General features: G+C 37.9%; 7 protein-coding genes across 10 annotated transcripts; 5 read left to right on the top strand and 2 right to left on the bottom strand.

Annotated features, from left to right (window-relative positions):
- Positions 1-104: 104 nt before the first annotated feature.
- Positions 105-4,502, bottom strand: LBR (lamin B receptor). Of its 2 annotated transcripts, none has more exons than XM_069053852.1 (5): positions 4,268-4,502; positions 3,668-4,141; positions 2,821-3,618; positions 2,369-2,765; positions 105-2,314 (listed from the first exon to the last, which is right to left on the bottom strand). In XM_069053852.1, the coding sequence occupies exons 2-5, from the start codon at positions 4,130-4,132 to the stop codon at positions 2,037-2,039; spliced, it is 1,938 nt and encodes a 645-aa protein (XP_068909953.1). In that variant the 5' UTR covers positions 4,133-4,141; positions 4,268-4,502; the 3' UTR covers positions 105-2,036. The 2 variants fall into 2 exon arrangements, with proteins under 2 accessions (XP_068909953.1, XP_068909955.1); XM_069053854.1 differs by having other exon boundaries at positions 2,821-3,606.
- A 180-nt stretch (positions 4,503-4,682) lies between these two features.
- LOC138135191 (succinate dehydrogenase cytochrome b560 subunit, mitochondrial-like) lies at positions 4,683-5,636 on the top strand. Of its 2 annotated transcripts, none has more exons than XM_069053860.1 (3): positions 4,683-4,855; positions 4,995-5,215; positions 5,263-5,636. In XM_069053860.1, exons 1-3 carry the CDS (start codon positions 4,839-4,841, stop codon positions 5,547-5,549), a joined length of 525 nt encoding a protein of 174 aa, XP_068909961.1. In that variant the 5' UTR covers positions 4,683-4,838; the 3' UTR covers positions 5,550-5,636. The 2 variants fall into 2 exon arrangements, with proteins under 2 accessions (XP_068909961.1, XP_068909962.1); XM_069053861.1 differs by lacking the exon at positions 4,683-4,855 and adding an exon at positions 4,916-4,940.
- A 180-nt stretch (positions 5,637-5,816) lies between these two features.
- Pez (protein tyrosine phosphatase non-receptor pez) lies at positions 5,817-13,312 on the top strand. The gene is made up of 10 exons (XM_069053840.1): positions 5,817-5,980; positions 6,166-6,529; positions 6,583-6,751; positions 6,802-7,046; positions 7,095-7,314; positions 7,595-9,166; positions 11,836-12,054; positions 12,112-12,294; positions 12,346-12,672; positions 12,728-13,312. Exons 2-10 carry the CDS (start codon positions 6,177-6,179, stop codon positions 12,854-12,856), a joined length of 3,417 nt encoding a protein of 1,138 aa, XP_068909941.1. The 5' UTR covers positions 5,817-5,980; positions 6,166-6,176; the 3' UTR covers positions 12,857-13,312.
- A 232-nt stretch (positions 13,313-13,544) lies between these two features.
- Positions 13,545-15,462, bottom strand: CycK (cyclin K). Of its 2 annotated transcripts, none has more exons than XM_069053855.1 (4): positions 15,343-15,462; positions 15,074-15,195; positions 14,753-15,012; positions 13,545-14,412 (listed from the first exon to the last, which is right to left on the bottom strand). In XM_069053855.1, the coding sequence occupies exons 1-4, from the start codon at positions 15,360-15,362 to the stop codon at positions 13,621-13,623; spliced, it is 1,194 nt and encodes a 397-aa protein (XP_068909956.1). In that variant the 5' UTR covers positions 15,363-15,462; the 3' UTR covers positions 13,545-13,620. The 2 variants fall into 2 exon arrangements, with proteins under 2 accessions (XP_068909956.1, XP_068909957.1); XM_069053856.1 differs by having other exon boundaries at positions 15,261-15,394.
- A 139-nt stretch (positions 15,463-15,601) lies between these two features.
- On the top strand, positions 15,602-18,353 carry RpS27A (ribosomal protein S27A). Its single transcript, XM_069053862.1, has 3 exons — positions 15,602-15,732; positions 17,755-18,088; positions 18,137-18,353. The coding sequence occupies exons 2-3, from the start codon at positions 17,768-17,770 to the stop codon at positions 18,284-18,286; spliced, it is 471 nt and encodes a 156-aa protein (XP_068909963.1). The 5' UTR covers positions 15,602-15,732; positions 17,755-17,767; the 3' UTR covers positions 18,287-18,353.
- On the top strand, positions 15,641-16,963 carry Ip259 (NSA2 ribosome biogenesis factor-like IP259). Its single transcript, XM_069053859.1, has 2 exons — positions 15,641-15,732; positions 16,127-16,963. The coding sequence occupies exon 2, from the start codon at positions 16,136-16,138 to the stop codon at positions 16,913-16,915; it is 780 nt and encodes a 259-aa protein (XP_068909960.1). The 5' UTR covers positions 15,641-15,732; positions 16,127-16,135; the 3' UTR covers positions 16,916-16,963.
- Positions 18,354-18,457: 104 nt separating the features above from the next.
- Positions 18,458-21,208, top strand: LOC138135184 (neutral alpha-glucosidase C-like). The gene is made up of 3 exons (XM_069053841.1): positions 18,458-19,350; positions 19,398-20,150; positions 20,208-21,208. Exons 1-3 carry the CDS (start codon positions 18,492-18,494, stop codon positions 21,134-21,136), a joined length of 2,541 nt encoding a protein of 846 aa, XP_068909942.1. The 5' UTR covers positions 18,458-18,491; the 3' UTR covers positions 21,137-21,208.
- Positions 21,209-21,267: the final 59 nt, after the last annotated feature.

The following is a 21,267-nucleotide window of genomic DNA, read 5'->3' as shown; positions in this document are numbered from 1 at the left end:
TTATTATGTAAACATACATTTAAAAAATTGATATTCATTCATGAATTTTTTTTCTGTTCGGACCAAGGAATAATATGTATTGTCAAAAATGAATGATAAAGATGTTCTTTTCTTTATATAAATTTATTCTAAAACAATCTATGACAAAATTATGAATCATTAAACTTTTCTATAAATATATGGTCAATTCAACTTACATCATTAAGTCAATTGATACATGTAAATCGCACAATTATTTGGGTATAAAAATACGTTTTTGCTAAAATTTTTGGTTTTGCCTGTGAAGCTTATTTAAAACGAGACAGACGAGACAGAGAAAGATTCAAGCTGATTGTCAATAATGGAATTCGTACATTAAAATAAAAATAATAAAGAGGTCCCTGCCCCTTTTCAAATAAGCCTCTAAAACTGTACATTGCACAATCTAGTTATGAGATCACAATTGTTCAAAAATGTTAAAATCCGTCCTCATAATGAATTCTAGTTAACAGCAGAGAGCAAAAGGTATTAATGTGACTATAACTTAATTTGGTACAACGTGATGAACCAGTTTGTACTTTCATTGTCAGTGGTACAGTTGCGGAAATAAAATTTCGGGCAGTAAGTACTTGTTGTCAATGTCATAACCAGACATCGGATGCAAATAGGCGGTAAGTAGGAAGCGGAGAATCAGTTCCTAATATATTGCATAAAAATTTACACAAAAATCACAGTTGATGTGGTTTCATATTATAAAAACAATCAGCTCACGGAATAATGCTAGTTAATTCGACTTGAGATGGTGTTTTTTACTGAACAGATCGACTATATGGTTTTTGCGGAGTTTTTGTTTCGTTTTTATTCAGCGTAACACGAACGCAATGTCCAAGTGTTTTGCGAATTTATTTGAATAAAATTTGATAACGTTGTAAATTAAATAATAAATTCTCTAATAATAATGGAACAATATTCAAACCGTACGACACCAGGTAATCTGTCGAGTCTAGCACTGCTTCAAAAAACAGACAAACCATTATTAAATCGTGAAATTACTGAAATTACCCTGCGCCCGACGCCCCGCAAGTTCATGAAATTCGACTCCCACTACTAGAACCGCCTAAATCTGTCCGAACACTGGTCACAACACAAACTCTAAAACAACCTTTACGTTAATAACCTCATTTTTTACTCTTGTCATGTTTTTGTCTTACATATTTGCATTAAAAAAAAGCGATGATTTAATTACTCAGTGTAACTAAAAACTCAAAATTCAAAAACTGCGTGACTGATAGAGAAGTTTAATTTTTTAATGTCAGTCATGATAACAGTAAGAGATAATTTAAAGAGATTTTGTTGAAGTGACAGAAAAATGCTGCCCGAGATTCTATTTCCGCAATTGTACATATATGTATTTGTAAAACTAATGTGACAATAATATGGCATACAATTTTAAACTCACACCAGAAAATATAATAAAAACAAATCCAGTTAAAACTACTCTAAGATAACTTACACCTAAGGTGATGCAATGAGAAATGTTCAATTTCTTTAGTATTCCCAACCAGACATTTTTATAAAAGATATAAAACAACACTTACGCGACATTTCTTTTATATTTATTTTGAAACATGAAAACTTTACATTTCGTAATAAAATATGTAAATATTACACACAAATGTCTGACTGTTTTATGCATCACTTGAGACATTATTTCTTATCTTAATAAAAAAGCGCCAATGTCCAGAAGATCACTTTACCGGCAAATAAATTCTCGATTTAACGAATCGGAATTCTGATCATTGTTGAATCGATAAAACAAATTTCCTGAACACGTTACTTCATCAATAAAAAAAATTGAGCTTTCAGTTTGTGTATTGCGACTTGAAAAAATATCTTCCGAGATTTATAAATCAGATTTTACGTCATTAAAACAGTGAGCGGCGCGTCAGTCTCAATTTTTTTTATCATTTAATTGCCTGAACAGGCTGCAACGTAATTAAATTACGAAAAATATATACAACATTCCAAGAAACAAATTTACTGATACGAATCATAAACTAATATACTTTAGGTATTAATACATATTTAACTTTGCTGCAGTACCTGTCCCAAGCAGCCCCGTACTTCTGCTTACATCTCTCGTTGTCTCTCACAGTACGATGGATCAGAAGCAAAATAGACCCCACAAAAGGCAAAACTGGTGGAACATTCCAACCGAATGCCCCCAAAGAAGCTGTTACAAGAATATCGCCTAAATAATTTGGATGGCGTACAAGTCCCCAAAAACCTGAACAAAGCAATTTTTTTCCTTTTGTTGTTGGAATCGTTTCCAAATCTGCACAATTATTAAGATAGTAATCATCACAAATTTATTTCACTTCATACTCACGAGACAAAGCTGGATCATATGGATTTTTCCTGAAAGCATCCTTTTGGTTATTACTAGCTCTGTAAATAGTATATCCCAAAGCAAACATGATAGTCCATAAAATCAACTGCCAAGTGGCCAATTGAACATGATAGTCAGCAACATATTTTGTAAGTTGTATCGCCATGAAGGGATATCCGCAATATCCCAGTCCTCCCATGTAACCATATCCTTCATATTGAATTTCAAAAGTACTCAAAAGAGTTGATTCATAAATTAAAGGATCTAAAAAATATATTAACTGGATCACTACCAGAACTAGTAATGTTGGATTCAAGGATTTTAAATTGAGCGTGGTTATTTCAGGTGTTGTTGTCCAATCTAGACTTGCGTAAAGGTAAACAAAATTAAGCAGAATCTGTAAAAAATGAAGTTACAGTTCGAAATTTATCAAAGCAAACACTTCAACTTACACATCCAAGTAGTGTCAATCTGATCGTGTATATTTTCAAATCCAGTAAACCAAAAACTCTTGGATTAACCTCTCTACCGATGAAAAATGCATAGACTGTATTTTTGCCAATGGCATGAACGTTTAAAGTACTAAATGGGGAGTAAAAACTTTGGATATAAGCATAAGAGGTTAAGAAAAAACCCCATAGTATTGATGCAACGCAGATGTGTAATAGATGTTTAGTGATAAAATCAGTTATCGGCATATTGTTAAATTCCAAACCCACCGTGATTGCAAGCAAAACGAATAACATAAAAAATCCATTCATTATATAAGTAAACTTCCCTTGTTTAGTTGGCAGTGCGGCAACTTGCTTGCCACCAAAAGGTATGACAGATAAAAGAGCTACAATAACGGCGTAACCAAGAAAACCTAACAGCGACGGTAAGTGAAAATAGGTTGACAACAATCCATATTTTTCAAAATTCGGCATACGATTAAATGAGCATTGATCCTCATTACAAACGATAAAAAGTCCCAAAATAACACAAGGCAACCAAAGCATAAAAAATAAGGCACCCCATACACCACCAAATTCTGTGATCTGCTTAAATTCAGCACCCTTCTCAACTGAGACTGACTTTCTCAGTTGAACTGAATCATCCTCATCAGAGAATTCACCCATTCGTTTGGCAACATTATCAAAATTTTTTAAATGAACAATCCTCTCGACGTCGCGACTATGCGAATTGCGTGTGGAACGCTTAATTATATCAAAAGCTTTTCGTTCAGGTGCTTGCTTATTCTGAAGATTTAACTGAAATTCGTCCATTTAACGCCAAAACTATCAATGTACCAATGTTTACCTTTTCTACTTTAACTTCTAGACGGCGCGTGCGCCCTGTACCTGCTGATTGCGGTTTTTCTGCTGAATAAAGGTACCCATCTGGATTATCAGAATCTGAATCCACTTCCAGTCGGGACGGTTTGGGCCTCTGAACTTTTTCGCTGAAATAAGTTTCTGCGCTTTTGGTCACTGTCGTTTTAATTATTCGCGTCGGCGATTTCCGACTTGGACTTCTCCTGATTGGAGCGCGTGCTTTGGGAGAAGCAACTTTAGGTGTCGATGATTGTAAAGGTGGCGGAGAAATTCCTTTGGTTGTTCTTGACGGATTTCTTCTTGATGGGCTTCTTGGTCGAGCTGGGCTCTTCGGTCTTCCAGGACTCTTCGGCCTTCCCGGACTCGTCTTTCTGGTTTCTGAAGAAGTGCTAGATTCTTCCGATTTTGGTTCTCGTTGATTTTTTATAGCGCCTTTTGATTTCAACACCATATTGGTGGTCTTAAACAGGAAAAAGCTGTTATCGAGGTTAAGGTTTCGTAAAGGGACGCGCGCCAAAAAAATCTCCCAACGTGATGAATATCATTTAATTTCTAAATATCTACAAAGTTTGTAATAGGAACTTACCTTTACTCAAGATCGTTTATTTCAATATATTTTGTTCCTTTAATAAAAATTTGATTTCACTTTATTTTATTTATAACTAAAAGACGCAGTCACATTAACAAACAGACGCTTCCTAGACTGTAAAAACAAGCTTCATTCGAAATCTGACAATTTGATTGGCTCTCCCGAAAAGGATTAGTCAAAATCAGATCTACTTATTTTAATCAACATAATCTAAAAAATGTTCGTATATTTAAAACACACCTAAAATAATTCCATGTCGTATAACAAGTTATGTAACTTCTCCCAAATATTTTTTGTAATTTACGGTAAATCCGTAAATCAACAGCCGGGCATGAGGATTTGAGGGACCACGTTATGTTGCCAAGTTTCGCGGTTCCAGAATCAAGCAAATATTTTAAATCATTTACCGGTTACAAATATTGATTGATACATTTGATGAAATTATTTATTCAACGATGATACATCCAAATCTCATAAACCAAATTAAAAATTATAACGGAAAGAAATTCTTTTCTTGACACTTCCATCTGGCAACACTGAAGTTTTGATCTGCCAAACATTGTACAATATGGCGACTCTTTTCAGGTAAAATATTTAAATTAAACATTATTTTCTACCGAAAATAAAAAAGTTTAAAGCTTTTACTGTTTTTCACGGTATAAAAAACTATGCAAGGACACTAAATAGTAGGTAGTTACGAACATAATATTATGTAACATTTTAGGTTAAGTGGTCGCCAATTGCTGAATCAAATAATTAAACATGAAAAAATTGGGATGTTGGCCCTGGTTCGGCCCGTGACTCTAAAGGCCCAACCTGCCCCACCTCAAAAACTTATGGGTCATGATGAACGTAACATGAAATTGGGTCGCCCTCAGTCTCCCCATCTTACAATTTATGCTGCCCAAATGACCAGTATGCTATCAATATCCCATAGGGCTACAGGTACAGAGCTAATTGATATGGATAATTTTTCACAAGATGATTTTTAGGCATGGTACTTGCTGGATACACCATTCTTTGGGGAGCAGGAGCCATAATTCTCCCTGATACAATTCCCAATTACTTAGAATCATTGGAATGTGCAGAAGTGGGAAGTGGGCTTTTAGCAGCAGGAAAATTTATGTTGGCTTTTCCTTTTTGCTATCACTTTTGGAATGGTATCAGGCATCTTACATGGGATATGGGACAGTTTCTCTCTCTCAAAGAAGTATATGCTACTGGATATGTAATGCTTATCCTTGCTATTGGGTCAGCTGTTGCTCTTACAGCTATGTAGATCTTTATTTGTATTATGATTTGTAAATTATTGTATTGTGAGAAATCGGTTTCGGCCTTCAGATAATAAATTTGTTTTGTTGTATAATTCGCTTTTTACAGTTCTTTTACTTTATTTAACAAAAAAAGAGTGTTTTCAAAACAGCAAGGTGAAGGAGTAGAACAAGTAACCGTTACGTCATGGAATAGTTGCATAGACAACACAGTAAACTGTGTTGTCTATGAATAGTTGTAACTACTGCTGCCACCTACAATTAATTTTCACAACCAACAAAGAGATTTGTTGATGTAACACAGGTGACTGTCGGTAAAAAACGAATTTTGCATTATTTTTATGACGCACTGTCAAAAATGTGAATAGAATATAAATAACACTTCTTTTTAGTTTTCAAAGGTGTAACTTTTTTCACTTACAAGATTCGGACTTTTCAGGTATATTATCAAGTTTACAGTCTGTAGTAATTTTAATACGGTACGGAATGCAATACAATTCCGCTTCCAGTAACCCTACTCTTTGTCAAAACATTTAAAACAATAACGCTTTTGCCATCAGAAAAATACCATATATAGAGTGATAAATTGAATGTGATTGAAGATAGAAAATTTTGTAATTTTAGCTCTACACAAAATGCCATTCAAGCTGAAATTGAAGAAGTCGAGGCATTACAGTGTGGCCTCTAAATCGCTGTTTGTGATATCCGTGGAAATGCTTGACGCAACAAATGTTGAGTGTACACTATCATCAGAGAGCACTGGACAAGACTGTCTTGATGTGGTATCTCAGAAATTAGGTCTCAACCAACCAAAATTTTTTGGACTGCAATATATGAGCAAAAATGCAGACAACATTTTTTACTGGGTAGAACTAGACCGCCCCATCAAAAGACAACTAGATAAATATGCAAGAAATTTGTATGTCTATCTCAAAGTTATGTATTACATAATTTCTGGAGTGCGGCTGTTGAATGATGAAGTTACAAGGTTTATATTGTTTTGTTAGAGCATAATCATGTAAAAATGTGTACTTTTGATAGGTATCATTATTTTCTTCAATTAAAAATGGACGTGATTGAAGGAAGAATATCATGTACTCCACAACAAGCAATCGAACTGGCCAGTTACTCAATGCAGGCAGAGTTTGGCAATTTCGATTCAGAAAGACATACTGCTCATTATCTCAAAGACTTCCAGCTTTTCCCCAAGGTGGTATTCCTCCCAGCGAGACTATGTTCACAAATCTAATAGTCCATCAGAGTTTTACAGATCCGGCTCTTCTAGAATCTCTGACGGACGCGGCGAGCCGACAACACGCAGCTTTACACAATTTACCGCAAGGCACCGCTGAAGAGTATTACATTTGTGCGTGTCAACAACTTGAAGGCTATGGCCAAGAGATATACGCTGTCAAGGACAGATTAGGGGATGACGCCATAATAAGCGTTTCACTGACTGAAGTTTCGGTGGGGTACGCTGGAGAGCGAGAAGGGAGGCATTATGGGTAAGGTTCTTCGGTAAAAAAAAATCTCGTATCAAATGTGGATCGTAGGTGGGCGGATATCAAGAACGTGATAAATCACAAGCGAGATTTTACAATAGAGACGATAGATTCAGAAAAAGTTGAATTTCAATTTTCTGATGTGGAAAGTGCGAAGAACGCGTGGAGATTCTGCGTGTTACAACACACATTTTACAGACAATATGAGATGAATAACGATCAGACAGATAAATCTCCCGCGCCACCTGTTTTCCAACAAGCACAAATTGAGGTGAGTATGGGAATTCTGTGTGTTTATCTTATTCTGATTATGAAAATGTGTCAAGAATTGTGTTGTTCATCCTATTTACTTAGATACGAATTATGAAATTGACCGCGTTATCGTTAAGTAAATTGTGACTAATGTTGGTGGAATCGGTTGCAAACGAATGTTCGTAGATTAGAGTGAAGATAGTCAATAGCATTTTTTTCAATGATATTGAGCAATGAAAGTTTAGCTATTTGGAGCACGCTGAGTTACGATAGAATGGCTGGAATTAATATTTTTCAAGGAGAAGATGCGTCAGATGGACAGCTACGAAGATATAACGGACCCTTCGCACCATTGGGACCGCTCGGTATCCACCCAAAGCTTGAAACAGAGGGCGCAGTCGACGTCTTGTCTCGACTTGAACAATCCCACCAACATCGACCACTTGAGAAGTTTGTTGCCGTCATACCGTCCAGCTCCCGATTACGAAACAGCCATGCAGCACAAGTACAGAAACTCATCTGGTGCCATGCCACCCCGAGAACCTCTAAGAAATACTCACTCAATCCTGTACAGCTCACAACCCGAGATTCACCAATCGGACACATACTCAACCCACCTGCGGTATCCAGACGTGACTCACAACAACATCGAACCGAAGAACTTGATGACGTCGATGTACAACGCCGGTTTCACCCAGTCCCAAATACTTTCCAGCGACAACCAACATACTTTCACGGAGAACGTAGGTCTGTTGCATCTGTACAAACCGCCCCCGCCATATCCGAGCAACAGAATAAGTTCCAATTCAACTCCGGATCTCCCCGGAATCTCCCAGCAGGCCAAACCCATGCAACATTTCGTGAACAGTATGGTCAGCGGGTCGAGTCCCGACTTGGTTTCGGGGGGGAATTTGTATTTGAAACATTACAGTCAAGCTTTGTATCCTAGCCATCAAGCCCACCCCGTCCACCGTTCTCAAAGCTATCTGCCCCCGCAGCACGGCACCTACGAGAATCTCTCGTCCATCTTCAACAACAACATGTTGGGACGCCCCCAAGCGGTGATAGTGGAGAATCCGAATATCACGAAGCACATCAAGAAGGTGTACGACGAGCACGGCAACATAATCTACTGCATGCCAGCGAACATGAAGCAGATTTTGCAAGAGAACCAACTGCCCAGCACCGGATTCGTGGTGACGAGAAACCAAAACACGATGGTGGCTCACGATCCGCATCTGAATAATTCGACGGAGCCGATTTACGAGAACATACCGCTCCCGTGGCAGAACGATAACGGCGAGATGAGGGGACGCACTCAGAGCATACACTCGGCGCCCGAAATCAGTCAGGTCGTGAATCACACCGTGGTGAACGCTCTCCAGTCGCAATTCCAACAGGTCGGCATCAGCCAGGGCAGCAAGGAGACGCTCTACGCCAACATCAATCGGAACAATTCGAGCGCCAAGTCCTCCAAGACCGACCTGAACGTGCAGGACCTGACGGACCTGAGCAGGTCGAGTCAGAACCTGAACGACTCGCCGGTCACCACCAGCTCGAACAGCACCTTCATCGTGAACAAGACGCCCGTCATGAATTCGACGACCGTCAGCAGCGCCCTGTTCAACGAGAGCAGCGCGACCAACGACTCGCTCGGCACCACTTCCACGTCGAACAGTTCCGGTAAGTCCAAGAAGAAAAGGTGGGGCATCTTGATAGGGAGGAGCAAGTCGAACGAAAAAGTGAAAAGTGCCACGCTGGGACGGGAGAAGGAGAAGAAGGACAAGAACCACAGCAACAATAAGCACAGGTGGTCGACGGGACTGCCCAGGTACAACCCGCTTCCGCCGTCGATCAGCAAGGAAACGATGGTATGTGCTTGTGTTTGTTTTTTTTTCTCTACCTGTTTGTGTTATACCCGATAAGGAAGTTGAAGTGCTTTTAGTATTTACTGAATATTAATAAAGGCTTATCTTTAGATTAAATTGTCTATGCCGGAAACTTTTTCCCATTAAACTAGATTAATTAATTTTATTAAATTAATAAAATAAAATTGGCGATGAAATCATCAAAAACGTAATCAATTCGAAAAAATCTCAAATAGATATATGTATGTAATTCAAAATAAATATCTAATCTCTGACAACTGAGAATCTTTCGAATTCCAGTTTTAAATCGTTTTGACAGATTTTTTGTAAAATATGTTTATTTAAAAATTTTAGGCTAGCTGATTATTTTTTTAATTGATTGATTAATTTCTGTCAATTTCTCATGTGGGATTTATACTAAATCTATTATTGGAAAAAAACGAACGAACATTACCAACGTATAAATTTCCAACTGCCAAATTTAAAACACAACATAAAAAGAGGTATTTTCATATTTAGTGGCGGAAACAAAAGACTGAGAAATGTCCCAAAATTGTATTGTCAGTGTCAAATTTTTCATAAACGCCGTAAAAAGGAATGTCTAGGTAAATTTAAATTTTCGCTAAATAGATTGAAAAAATAAATTCTCAGGAAACCAATTTTTGTCAATTTTTTGGAAAAGTTATTCTCATATAATCAAACGTATTACAAATTATGTCTCTAGTTCCACGATGAATAACTTTCTTATTGCCAATTTGTTGCATTTCTGTCGAAATCACGAACGTCCGAGAAATTTGACATTGACAATATACATTTGTGACATTTCTCAGTCTTTTGTTTCCGCCATCAAATATGAAAATATCTCTAACAAAAAACAGATTTTTGTCATAAATTTCGAAATAAGTAATGAATGTTTTAATTTTAATCAAATTAAATACCCAAAATGACTTAAAAAATTGCCCTGTATGTTTAAATAATGGTTTCAATAATCGGTTATTAAACTCATTTTGAACATTTTAAATATTTGAGGCGCAAATCAGGCCAATGTAACATTTCAAAATCATAAAACTATTCAAACTTTTAAACTTGAAAGTCCAAAATTTTCCTTTGTATCTTATCACTTTTTTACGCAAACGTTCTAAAAAAGAGTCTTCTTTCATAATCGGTATTTGGAAATTAGAGTGTGATTTAAAATAGTTGTAGTGATTGAAAGCTGAGTAATGACCTGACAACTGCATTACAATACAACGTGTCTCAGAAATAAATACATTAATTTTACCTGGGAATAGAATTCGTTAATAGCAACAATATATTTAAATATATTTTTTTCCTAAACCTTGAAGTTATCCAATTAAAATTATTGAAAGATTTGACACAAATTTCGTTATCCCCCCCCCTACTTGCTTTGCCGATCCCGATAAGCGAAGAACAAAAAACAAATGCAAGAAAACTTTCATTTGTTTTTTGCTACCTTAAAAGCACAGCGGCTAATTATTGCGGAGGAGAAAAAAGGGAATCATTATGGTAGATATTAAATGAAAACAATTTTAATAAGAAATTTTTTAAGCTGACCTAATGAAATGAATCGCCCATACCTAAAATGATGACAAAATGTGTCCTAAAATTAGTGTATTAATCCGTAAAAATTCTGATAGAGTTATCACTAATCCTTACAAGAAGCATTCAAAAATGACCATCTTGATTGTCAATACAATACTGAAAGCACCATTCCTGTTATTGCGAATTGTTGTGGCAGCATTTTTCACCCGTTCTTAATTATTATATGTACTTATTTAAAAAATAAAATGTCACTACTAACCAATCAAAAGACAAGCATTGCTTCAAAGTTGATTTTTTGTAAGCGGATGTCTTTAAACTTCAATTATGTACATCAATTGAGACCGAATATACCAAACCCCCACAAGAAGTCGCACGGAAATTCTCTGGGCTCGAGGAGCACTCTCGCACTCCAACACAATATCAATATATTCACTATTCGAAATAAACGTGCCATTTCACAAAATTTTTGCATAAATCACAGAATCAACACGTACACACCTACCTTTTGGAGCGGCACAAAATTTAATCCTCTTATGTCTACCTCGGCCGCAAAGCGAAAAAACTTTATTCTAAAAACACAATATTTTGCGCTGATTTTACAAAAACTATTATTTCACGGTCACTATTACGTATTGGGTCAGATAATTAGAAAATATGAGTAAATAGACAGCTCGTTGATGAATGAAAATTATATTTCGAAAAAATGGTACATAGAAAACAATTTTGTTCTTGACGAGACCTGTCACTGGTTAAAATTAATGTACTTATTTCTGAGACACGTTGTATAAATATGTAGTTACATTCTCCCATGCACTGACTGGCGCATCTTATAATTTCAAATTTGTACGGTAAAGTCACCAAAGATAAACCTACCAGAACCTCCCCACGAACACCCCGTATATTTAAATCCATGAAATAAAAATACATGTGCAGTTGTAGATTTAGGATTACTTATTTTGGCGTGTGAAAAAAGGCCCATATTTTATTATCGTTGGAATTCACAGCAGATTTTTTTTTATTGTCAGTTAAAAAAAAATCAAGATCTTTTCAAAAGGAAAAATAGAGCTTTAACATCCGCTATGTGACTGTTGTAATTTAAAAAACTCTTACAGTGCAAGCTCTTGGAGAATAAATTGGCCGACACTCATCTGTTTTCCGAATTTGACAAGTTCCCCAAAAAGAAACAAACGGCCGATTTTACGACAGCTTGCCACCGGGATAACATGCAATTCAACCGATTCAAAGACGTCCTTCCTTACGAGGACAACAGACTGAGGCTGACACCGACGAAAAACAACAAATATGGATACATCAACGCTTCACACATTACGGTAGGCCCACGAGATTTCCATTAAAGTCCCGCCGAACTAATAATTGACGATCGCCAGGCCACGGTAGGCAGCAAGCAGAGATTTTACATCGCCGCCCAAGGTCCCAACCGCGTAACTCTACCTTATTTCTGGCAAAGCGTGTGGGAAGCGGAAGTGTACCTAATTGTGCAACTGACAGACAGCACGGAAGACTTGCACTACATGCCCGACGCTGGCGAGAGGTGCATCGACATCGGACAGGTCCGCGCCGTCGCCGATTTTCGAACGGATTCATTAAACTTGCATTTTCAGGAGTACCAGGTGTGGTGGGAGTTCTCTCAAAACTCCGGTAATTGCGTCACCAGTAAAATACGATTGTGTCATGTGACGTCTCGAAGGTACAGAACCTTGTGGCACATGCACTATACGGATTGGGGCGACCAAGGGTGTCCACATTCGGTTTCACATTTCTTAGGTTTTCTCGAAGAGATGCAGTCGGTGCATCAACACTCGATGGGCGAAATACCACCGGGGCATAATAAAAATCCACCGATTTTAGTACATTGTACGGCGGGGGTGGGAAGAACGGGACTCACGATTTTGAGCGATCTTCTACTCTACACGGTGGATCATAATCAGGTTAGATCGTACGGGTTTTTATAGATTTTTTAATTAATTTGTTTGGTTGCTGCAGGAAGTGTGTATCCCACGAGTTGTGGAACTTCTTCGCCATCAAAGAGCTTACATGATACAAACGATAGCTCAATATAGGTTTGTTTATTCACTCCTAATACACTATTTAAAGCAAACACGGCTTATATAGCACTCTTTTTACTTGTATGTTTTTGATTTGCTGTGTTCATTGTTTGTAGTAAAATAAGTTGCAATTATGTAATATCCCAAAAATCTAATCCAGCTAAATAATTTTTTAACGTTCATGTCTTAACTGCGTTGAAATTGTCCATTGTGTATTAAAAAAAACTCATATAGTATTTATTAAAGTCTGATTATTTTGTAATATTACCATTTTACATTTTTTATTTATATATTTCAACAAATTTTAATTCATAGTATCTTGATATTGTTTTTAACTACGTAATTGTATATTTTGATCTGTTTTCATTGTCAAATTTAATAATATAAAGGCTGTGTATATAATTAATCGAGATTTTAACATTTTCGCAGGCAATAAAGTATTTACTGTGATTGTCAACAGTGCCTTACGTATGTAAATTTTGTTATGTATGTACAATTTTAAAAATAAAAATTAATAACGTCATTACGTCTTCGTCAAAAAACACCCGAAACCACATCATCAATAAAATTTGAGCTTAGGTGGCCATGAAAAACAAAAGTGACAGCTGTCAACATTCTAGGTATTAGATTTTTTTTTTTAATTTCCATTTAATTCAACAAAATTTCGACCCAAATAGTTTTTCAACTTAAGATTACGTTCGGTACGGAAAGTAAATCGTTCCGAACTTTGTGCGGTGTAATTGTAAACTCGTGTAAAATTTACGAAATTATATTTTACATATTTTTATGATACAGTATTAAATTAGACAAACACAGAATTTTTGCTAAGCTTCAGTAAGGACGATGTGGAGGTTGTCCTGGCGGAGGCGTGTGTTGGTAAAACGGTCCAGCGGGAGGCCCCATGGGCGGGAAAGGGGGTGGATGAGTGACGTACGGGGGAAACACTGTCGGCGGCGCACTGATATGAGGAGGTGGACCGGGTGGGGGCGCCGCCAAGTGAGGAAGTCCAGGCGGCGTTGGCAATGGAGCGGGATACGGTGGAGCTGCAAATGGAGCGACGGGAGGCGGCGCACCAGTGAAAGTCTGGTATGGATATTGCGGTACATCTGGAGGCGGTGGCACTTTGGTGTTGACTTGAGGTATTAAATCTGGTATCTCGGGTTTTTCTTGACCGTTAGTCGACTTTCTGGTCGCACTAGATGTCGTGAGCGGTCTAGGCGGCAACGGTGGACTGTCGGGAGCGGGATTTGCAGTCGGTTGTGAATATAAGTCCAGGACTTGATGGCAGATGTCTTCTAATAAGTCCATCGTGACGTCCTCCACGAACATATCCCACCATCTCAAGTGTTTTGGGGTGCGGCCGACCCAGTCCACAACCTCGAACTGACTTAGTTTCCCTGCTAAGTACATCAAGGCCACCGCTATAATTTCTGGTTCCCACTGAAGAGCCAGTGTTGTACATAAACTGTCATTTACAAAAGTCCAAGCCATCTGAACCATTTTCTGCAGTTTGTTTTTGTCCCCTTTTAAACACTTGGCATATTTTAACAGATAACTGTAAGGATGCTCAACTTGCAAATCAAATTTTATTGTTTGCAACAAAATTCGTTCTAATGTCATCACCTGTAAAACATAACTGTTAGAAAAAAGTGTTAAACCAAATGATTGGATAATTGTTCACTCTCGCTACTTCTGCAATTTTCGCGTTTTTTCTGGCTAGACAGCCTCAGGGCGTCTTCCTAGATCGTTTCCCACCATTCAAACCTTGTGCAAATGCCTTTTTTTCTCTCTTGTTGTGTTTCAAGGTCTTAGTATAACAAAAAGGCAAGGAAAAGTCATTTGCACCAGGTTTGAGTGGTGGAAAACGATGTAGGAGGACACCCTGAGACTGTCTAGCCAGAAAAAACGGGAAAATTCCAGAAGTAGCTAAAGTGAACAATGACCAACGATTGGTTGGTCTTACTTCTTCTTTTGGATCATCTCCAAATGTGGCGAATTTCTGATCTGACAACAATCCACGTGCTGTTTTGATAATATCTTTGCACTTCTTTGGAGTTTCTTCAACTTTACCTGCAAGGAATAAGCAACAACATGCTGTTACATATCTAGGAAACTGTCGGAATGAATGGAACATGTAGAAGCGGTGGAAATACACAACACCAGTGGCTGTTGTGTTGTAGCCAAGATCCATTTTGGCTCCTGTGTTGATAATAAATCTTGCCCCTATAATGAACAGATTGCGAAAAACATACTGTTACAAAAAAAAAAACAATGAAAAACCTACCTTCTTTGCGATAACGCATTTCTGTGTCATAATCAATTCCATCTTGAGCAGAAGGGGTGTTTCGTAATTCTTTTTTATCATAATACCACCCCGTCATGGTGAATTCCGGGGGGATCACCAATCTATGAAAAAATTACCAAAAAATATGTCGAAAAAAATATTTGTATTTATCACACAAATCGCTCACTTTTACTTTAAGTTTGCACACACAAAATTATAATGCAAATTACTTTTTAAACAATTATCCAAACCTTTCAACTGCAACTAACCTATCGCAAATTTGTGTCATCTGTCACTTTTGCATCACAGAACACAACTACACAACTAAAGCAAGCAAGGAGTGGCAAGCAGCTGAGATAGGAGCGGTGCTTTATACACGGCATCAACATAAATTTTCATTTCACATTTTATTTATAAAAAACCTATAAAGATTCATATGAAACACTTACAACAATTCAACGTTGAAAAACCTTAAAATTTTAGACACAAATATTTTGTATTATTGTTAAAATAATTGTACAATTTCAAATATTTGGTGAATTTTAAATGTACGATATTTATATTGGTATTGCATGTTGGTATGACAGGATATATTTCTGTCTTCGTCTAGTTTCCGTTCTGTCGATTTCTTTTCACGGCGTGTCATGGTGGAGTGCTAGGTGAGTGCAAATTTATCCATTTATTTACGATAGAATTAAATAACCAAAGTTTTATAAATAAGTTTGACCGTGAAAAATAGTACCTTAAAATTGCGGTACCACGTCAAACTTGTTAATTTTTGCCCATAATTCTAATCATTCGTAAAAAAGTTTTATACCTATAGACCACATGGTTTAGGAGGTTGACGGTGTTATGTTTAGCGCGTCAAGGAATAATGTTGTTAGATTAGATTTGTTTTGTGTACTTTGGCAATATCTCTGAATATGACTATTATAGTCAAAATAATAAGGTAAGTGAAATACCTCATAAAAGTGTGCAATAGTCATATTCAAAGGTATCGAATATGATGTTGCACGCTTAGTAAATGATATTAATTTTTTGTCTAAATTTCAGCCAGTCAAAATGCCGCAAAACGAGTATGTGGAGCGTCACCGCAAGCTGTACGGTCGCCGCCTCGACTATGAAGAACGTAAACGCAAGAAGGAAGCGCGTGAACCACACAAGAGATCACAAGTGGCGCGCAGCTTGCGAGGAATCAAAGCAAAAATATTCAACAAAGAACGACGCAATGAGAAGATACAGATGAAAAAGAAAATCAAAGCGCATGAAGAAAGAAAGACCAAAAAGAACACGGAAAAAGTGGCTGAAGGCGCCCTCCCCACCTATCTTCTCGATCGCGATGTCCAGTCTCGAGCCAAAGTCTTATCAAACATGATAAAACAAAAACGAAAAGAAAAAGCGGGCAAATGGGACGTGCCGATTCCAAAAGTGCGCGCACAAGCAGATGCGGAAGTCCTCAGAGTAGTCAAATCTGGTAAATCAAAGAGGAAAGCATGGAAGCGGATGGTCACGAAAGTTACGTTTGTGGGAGAAGGGTTCACCAGAAAACCGCCTAAATTTGAAAGATTCATACGGCCGATGGGTTTGCGGTTCAAGAAAGCGCACGTCACACATCCAGAGCTGAAGGCGACGTTTTATTTACCGATTATCGGGGTTAAAAAGAATCCGAGTTCGCCGATGTTCACGAGTTTGGGGGTTATCACAAAGGGCACAGTTATAGAAGTTAACATCTCAGAGTTAGGGTTGGTCACGCAAGCTGGAAAAGTCGTCTGGGGCAAGTATGCTCAAGTCACGAATAATCCAGAGAACGATGGATGTATTAATGCTGTTCTTTTAGTTTAAGATGTGTATTGATTATTTTGAAATAAAAAATTAATGTTGATTTGACGACTTGATTGCAGTTTGATATAATTCCTTATTACACAACAATGCGCAAATATTTTTGCTATTGTATTGCATTAAGTTAGTTTTGTATGAACGTAGGATAATCGCCTGTTTACGTTATGTACCATTTAGTATGATTTTAACGATTTTATTCGGTTTAAAAATAGTTATTTATGTAACAAGTGAGTAAAGTAATACTTTTTTTGCATATCGTAATGAAAGTATGTAGTACTTTTTTACACCTACTTTTTTTTTTAATTTGTCAAATCCTTTTAGGCCAAATTTCTCAACTTACAACGATATGCAAAAAAAAAATAGCGTGTACAACACGTTATGAAAGTCTCTTTTTTTCACTCATCTGCTTGATTAACTCGGGCTAGGCCTTCGTTAATCAAACTGCAAATTCATGAAAAAAAAAGTATGACTTTCATAACTAGTTGTACAAATAACTACATATTTTTACGTGAAGGAAATTTACACAAATCCGCCGAGTGAAAAAGGGATACTTTTTTATGGAACTCATTAGTTGCATACAAACATTTTTTGGCGCCCGTTAGTTAAAATTTAATTTGACAACATCTGTTATCATATTTTATGAATGAAAAATGTTCTAATTGCGATAAAAAATGACACGCTACGGTACTTTTTTAACGCTTGTGGACCGATTCAAAAATCACATATTTTATGAACGCAAATGAATGAAAAAACCTGTGCATTTAATAAGGGACGCCAAAAAACGTTTTATTGACATTTCCAGCGATTGTTAACGTAACTTAATTTATGGCATTTATTAACAGATAACTCCCCAGAATGCAGATCTTCGTAAAAACTTTGACTGGCAAGACCATCACTCTTGAGGTCGAGCCGTCAGATACCATCGAAAATGTGAAAGCGAAAATCCAGGACAAGGAGGGTATCCCCCCTGATCAACAGCGTCTCATTTTCGCCGGAAAGCAATTGGAAGATGGACGCACTTTGTCAGACTACAACATCCAGAAAGAGTCCACTCTGCATTTAGTATTAAGACTCAGAGGTGGGGCCAAGAAGCGCAAGAAGAAGAATTACTCCACACCCAAAAAGATCAAGCACAAGAAGAAGAAGGTCAAGTTAGCCGTTTTGAAGTTTTATAAAGTAAGTGCGAATTTTTGAGTGAAGTTCAGTTAATAACTTGTTTGGCAGGTGGACGAAAATGGCAAGATCCATAGATTGAGGCGCGAATGTCCTGGTGAGCAGTGCGGCGCCGGTGTCTTCATGGCCGCCATGGAAGATCGTCATTACTGCGGAAAGTGCGGATACACTTTAGTTTTTGCTAAACCAGAGGACAAGTAAATGTCTTATATTGTATAATATAATTTGTTAACTTCTTGAAATAGCCAATAAACTTTTTCAAGGAGAAGCTCTTTTTATTTGAAACAGTTGGTATCAGCATCTTAACGTTATCAGTAAGAAAAGATTTTTGCCTAAAATTAATCAGTAGTAGCCTTCAGTACCGATTTTCAAGTGCTCCGTGAATTGTGAGGTTATGTTCTGAAAAATGGATTTGAAACCGTTTATATACCGTTGTGCACTCGCACTGTTGATAGGATTCGCAACATTTACCACTATTAATTTCTATCGTGCCGAGAAACCGTTTTTTATTCGTTTAAGACAAAAAAAACGAGTGCATTATAAAATACAAAAAATCAAAAAACATCAATCAGGAATTTGTGCACAATTAGCTGGTGAAAAGTCGCTACTCACATTTAGATTAAGCTTTCAAAATGACGATATTATTCACGTTCAAATCAATGATTCTGATTGTACCCGTTACGTGGTACAAGATGTGGTCACGTTACATTCAAAAATCTTGGACAGTAGGGACCTAAGCATGGAAGAAAACAATAACACTCTGTACATCGAGTGCATGCATTTTATAATCACAATAGTTTGTGACGATTTTGAAATGAATATTTACCGAAACGGCAAGCAGATTCTGTCGGTGAATTCCCAAAAACTTCTTCTGATGGAGGAAGGCGAACCTCACGTCGGTGCCTCCGCCGACTTTCTATTTAACGCCGCCATTCGAGCCTACGGTTTGCCACAGCACGCCGAAAAGCTCACCTTAAGACCCACCGGAAATAAATTTTATCGTCTGTACAACACCGACAGATTTGCATATTCGTCGGCAGATTGTTTCCAATCACTGTATGGGGCAGTGCCGCTTGTCTACGCCCACGGGTCCGACCAAACAACCGGACTGTTGTGGCTGAACTCTTCAGAAACTTTCGTCGGGATCGATTACACCAAAATTGGAGTAAACTCGACGTTTTTCAGCGAAAGCGGAGCCATTGATTTTTACGTGTTAAGCGGACCCACGTTCGAAGACTGCGTGAAGCAAAATTCGCAACTCACAGGTAAATTTGATCGAAAACACTTGTCTCCTCTAATTTGGCGCTCGCAGGTGGAGTTCCTTTGCCCCCTTTGTTCGCTCTGGGCTACCACCAGTCCCGGTTCAGTTACATGTCGCAAGAGGACGTCGTGGAGGTTTCAAACGAATTCGACCAACACAATTTCCCCTTGGATTCGCTGTGGTTGGACATCGATTGTACCGACGACAAAAAGTACTTTACCTGGAACCCGACAACCTATCCGGACCCCACCAGCCTATTCGATTTATTAAACCGCAAAAAGAGACAAGCTGTTGTCATAATAGATCCTCACATTAAAGTCGATCAAGATTCCGCATTATATAAGACACTAAAAGAAGAGGACTTTTTGATTAAAAACTCGGACAACACGACCTTCACGGCGAAGTGTTGGCCTGGTGTTAGCACCTGGCTCGACTTTTTTAACCCCAAAGTGAGACAGTTTTATGCCGAATTGCACAACGAATTTCTTGCGGCCAGAAACTTGCACGTTTGGAACGACATGAACGAACCCGCGCTGTTTGAAACCCCCGAAAACTCGATGCCCAAGGACGTGGTTCATCACGGCAACAGGAAGCACAGAGATGTGCACAATCTGTACGGTTTTTACCACTCTCTGGCCACTTACAACGGACTAATGTCGAGACAAAACCTTCGACCATTTAGTTTAACAAGATCACATTTTGCCGGATCGCAAAGATTTGCTGCAGTCTGGACCGGAGACAACACCGCAACTTGGCAACACTTGAGAATCAGCATACCCATGTGTCTTACTGCAAGCTTAGCAGGTAAACCGATTCAAATTTCGAATCGAGAAGAATTTTCAAACAACAAATATCTTCCAGGTTTTAGTTTGTGTGGAGCTGACGTCGGCGGATTTGTGAAACACCCAAACGACGAATTACTCCAAAGATGGTACCAGCTCGGTGCATGGCTGCCATTTTTCAGAGGCCACTCCAACAGGAACACACCTCGCAGAGAACCCTACCTCTATTCGAAAGAAGTGCAACAAAGAATTCGTCGATCGCTGCAGCAACGATATCGACATTTGTTGCACTGGTACACGCTATTTTGGCAACACCAGATGACACTAGAGCCGGTTGTGAGGCCGTTGATCTATCAGTACCCGCACGATCACAACGTTTACGATCTGGACACCCAGTTTTTGGTAGGCGAAGACATTTTAGTGTGTCCCGTAACGAATTGTAAACAAGAACAGATTGATATCTACTTGCCCGGTGGCCAACACCAAATATGGTATTACGTCAAGCAGTTAGGTGTTGACAAATATAAGGGCGTCGGACACGTTAATATGTTTGTCGATATGGATACTGTTCCTGTGTTTTATCGAGGCGGAAGTATCATTCCAGTTGTAGAAAATCCTGTAAAATCTTCAGCATTTTTACAAGATTATCCTATCACTCTGTATATTTTCTGTGACAAGCAAGGAAATTCAACTGGCATGTTATATTGTGATGATAGAAAAACGTACAACTACAAAAAAGGGGAGTACATCCATGTCAGATTCAATCTGACCAAAAATGAAATTTCAAATACTCAAATTAAACGCAATTCGAGATACCAAAAACCCATTACTGTAGGCTCGATTAATTTGTACGGATGTGGGCTGAAGGTAGAGGGCGCTTGCTTGAAAGTGAACAACAGTGCCATTGAAAATACCATCACTGTCGCCAAAAGAAACTGTTACGTTCAACTGTCTGATATAAATGTGAACGTTAAAGAAAATTTTATCATTACGTTGCTAGACAAGTAGTTTTAGTAGATTTTTTTAAATCAATGTCAATGTTTTTGTTGTATGTATACTGTAATAAATCGATTTGAAACACGCGTTTATTTAACGGGACCGTTTGATTATATGGTTGTGGGGTGGCGATGACGTGAATA

The sequence above is a fragment of the Tenebrio molitor genome, chromosome 7 (genome assembly GCF_963966145.1).
Source record: "Tenebrio molitor chromosome 7, icTenMoli1.1, whole genome shotgun sequence".
NCBI lineage: Eukaryota > Metazoa > Arthropoda > Insecta > Coleoptera > Tenebrionidae > Tenebrio > Tenebrio molitor.
The sequence above is the reverse complement of the archived record's forward strand: the minus strand, read 5'-3'. Positions and strand labels throughout refer to the sequence as shown.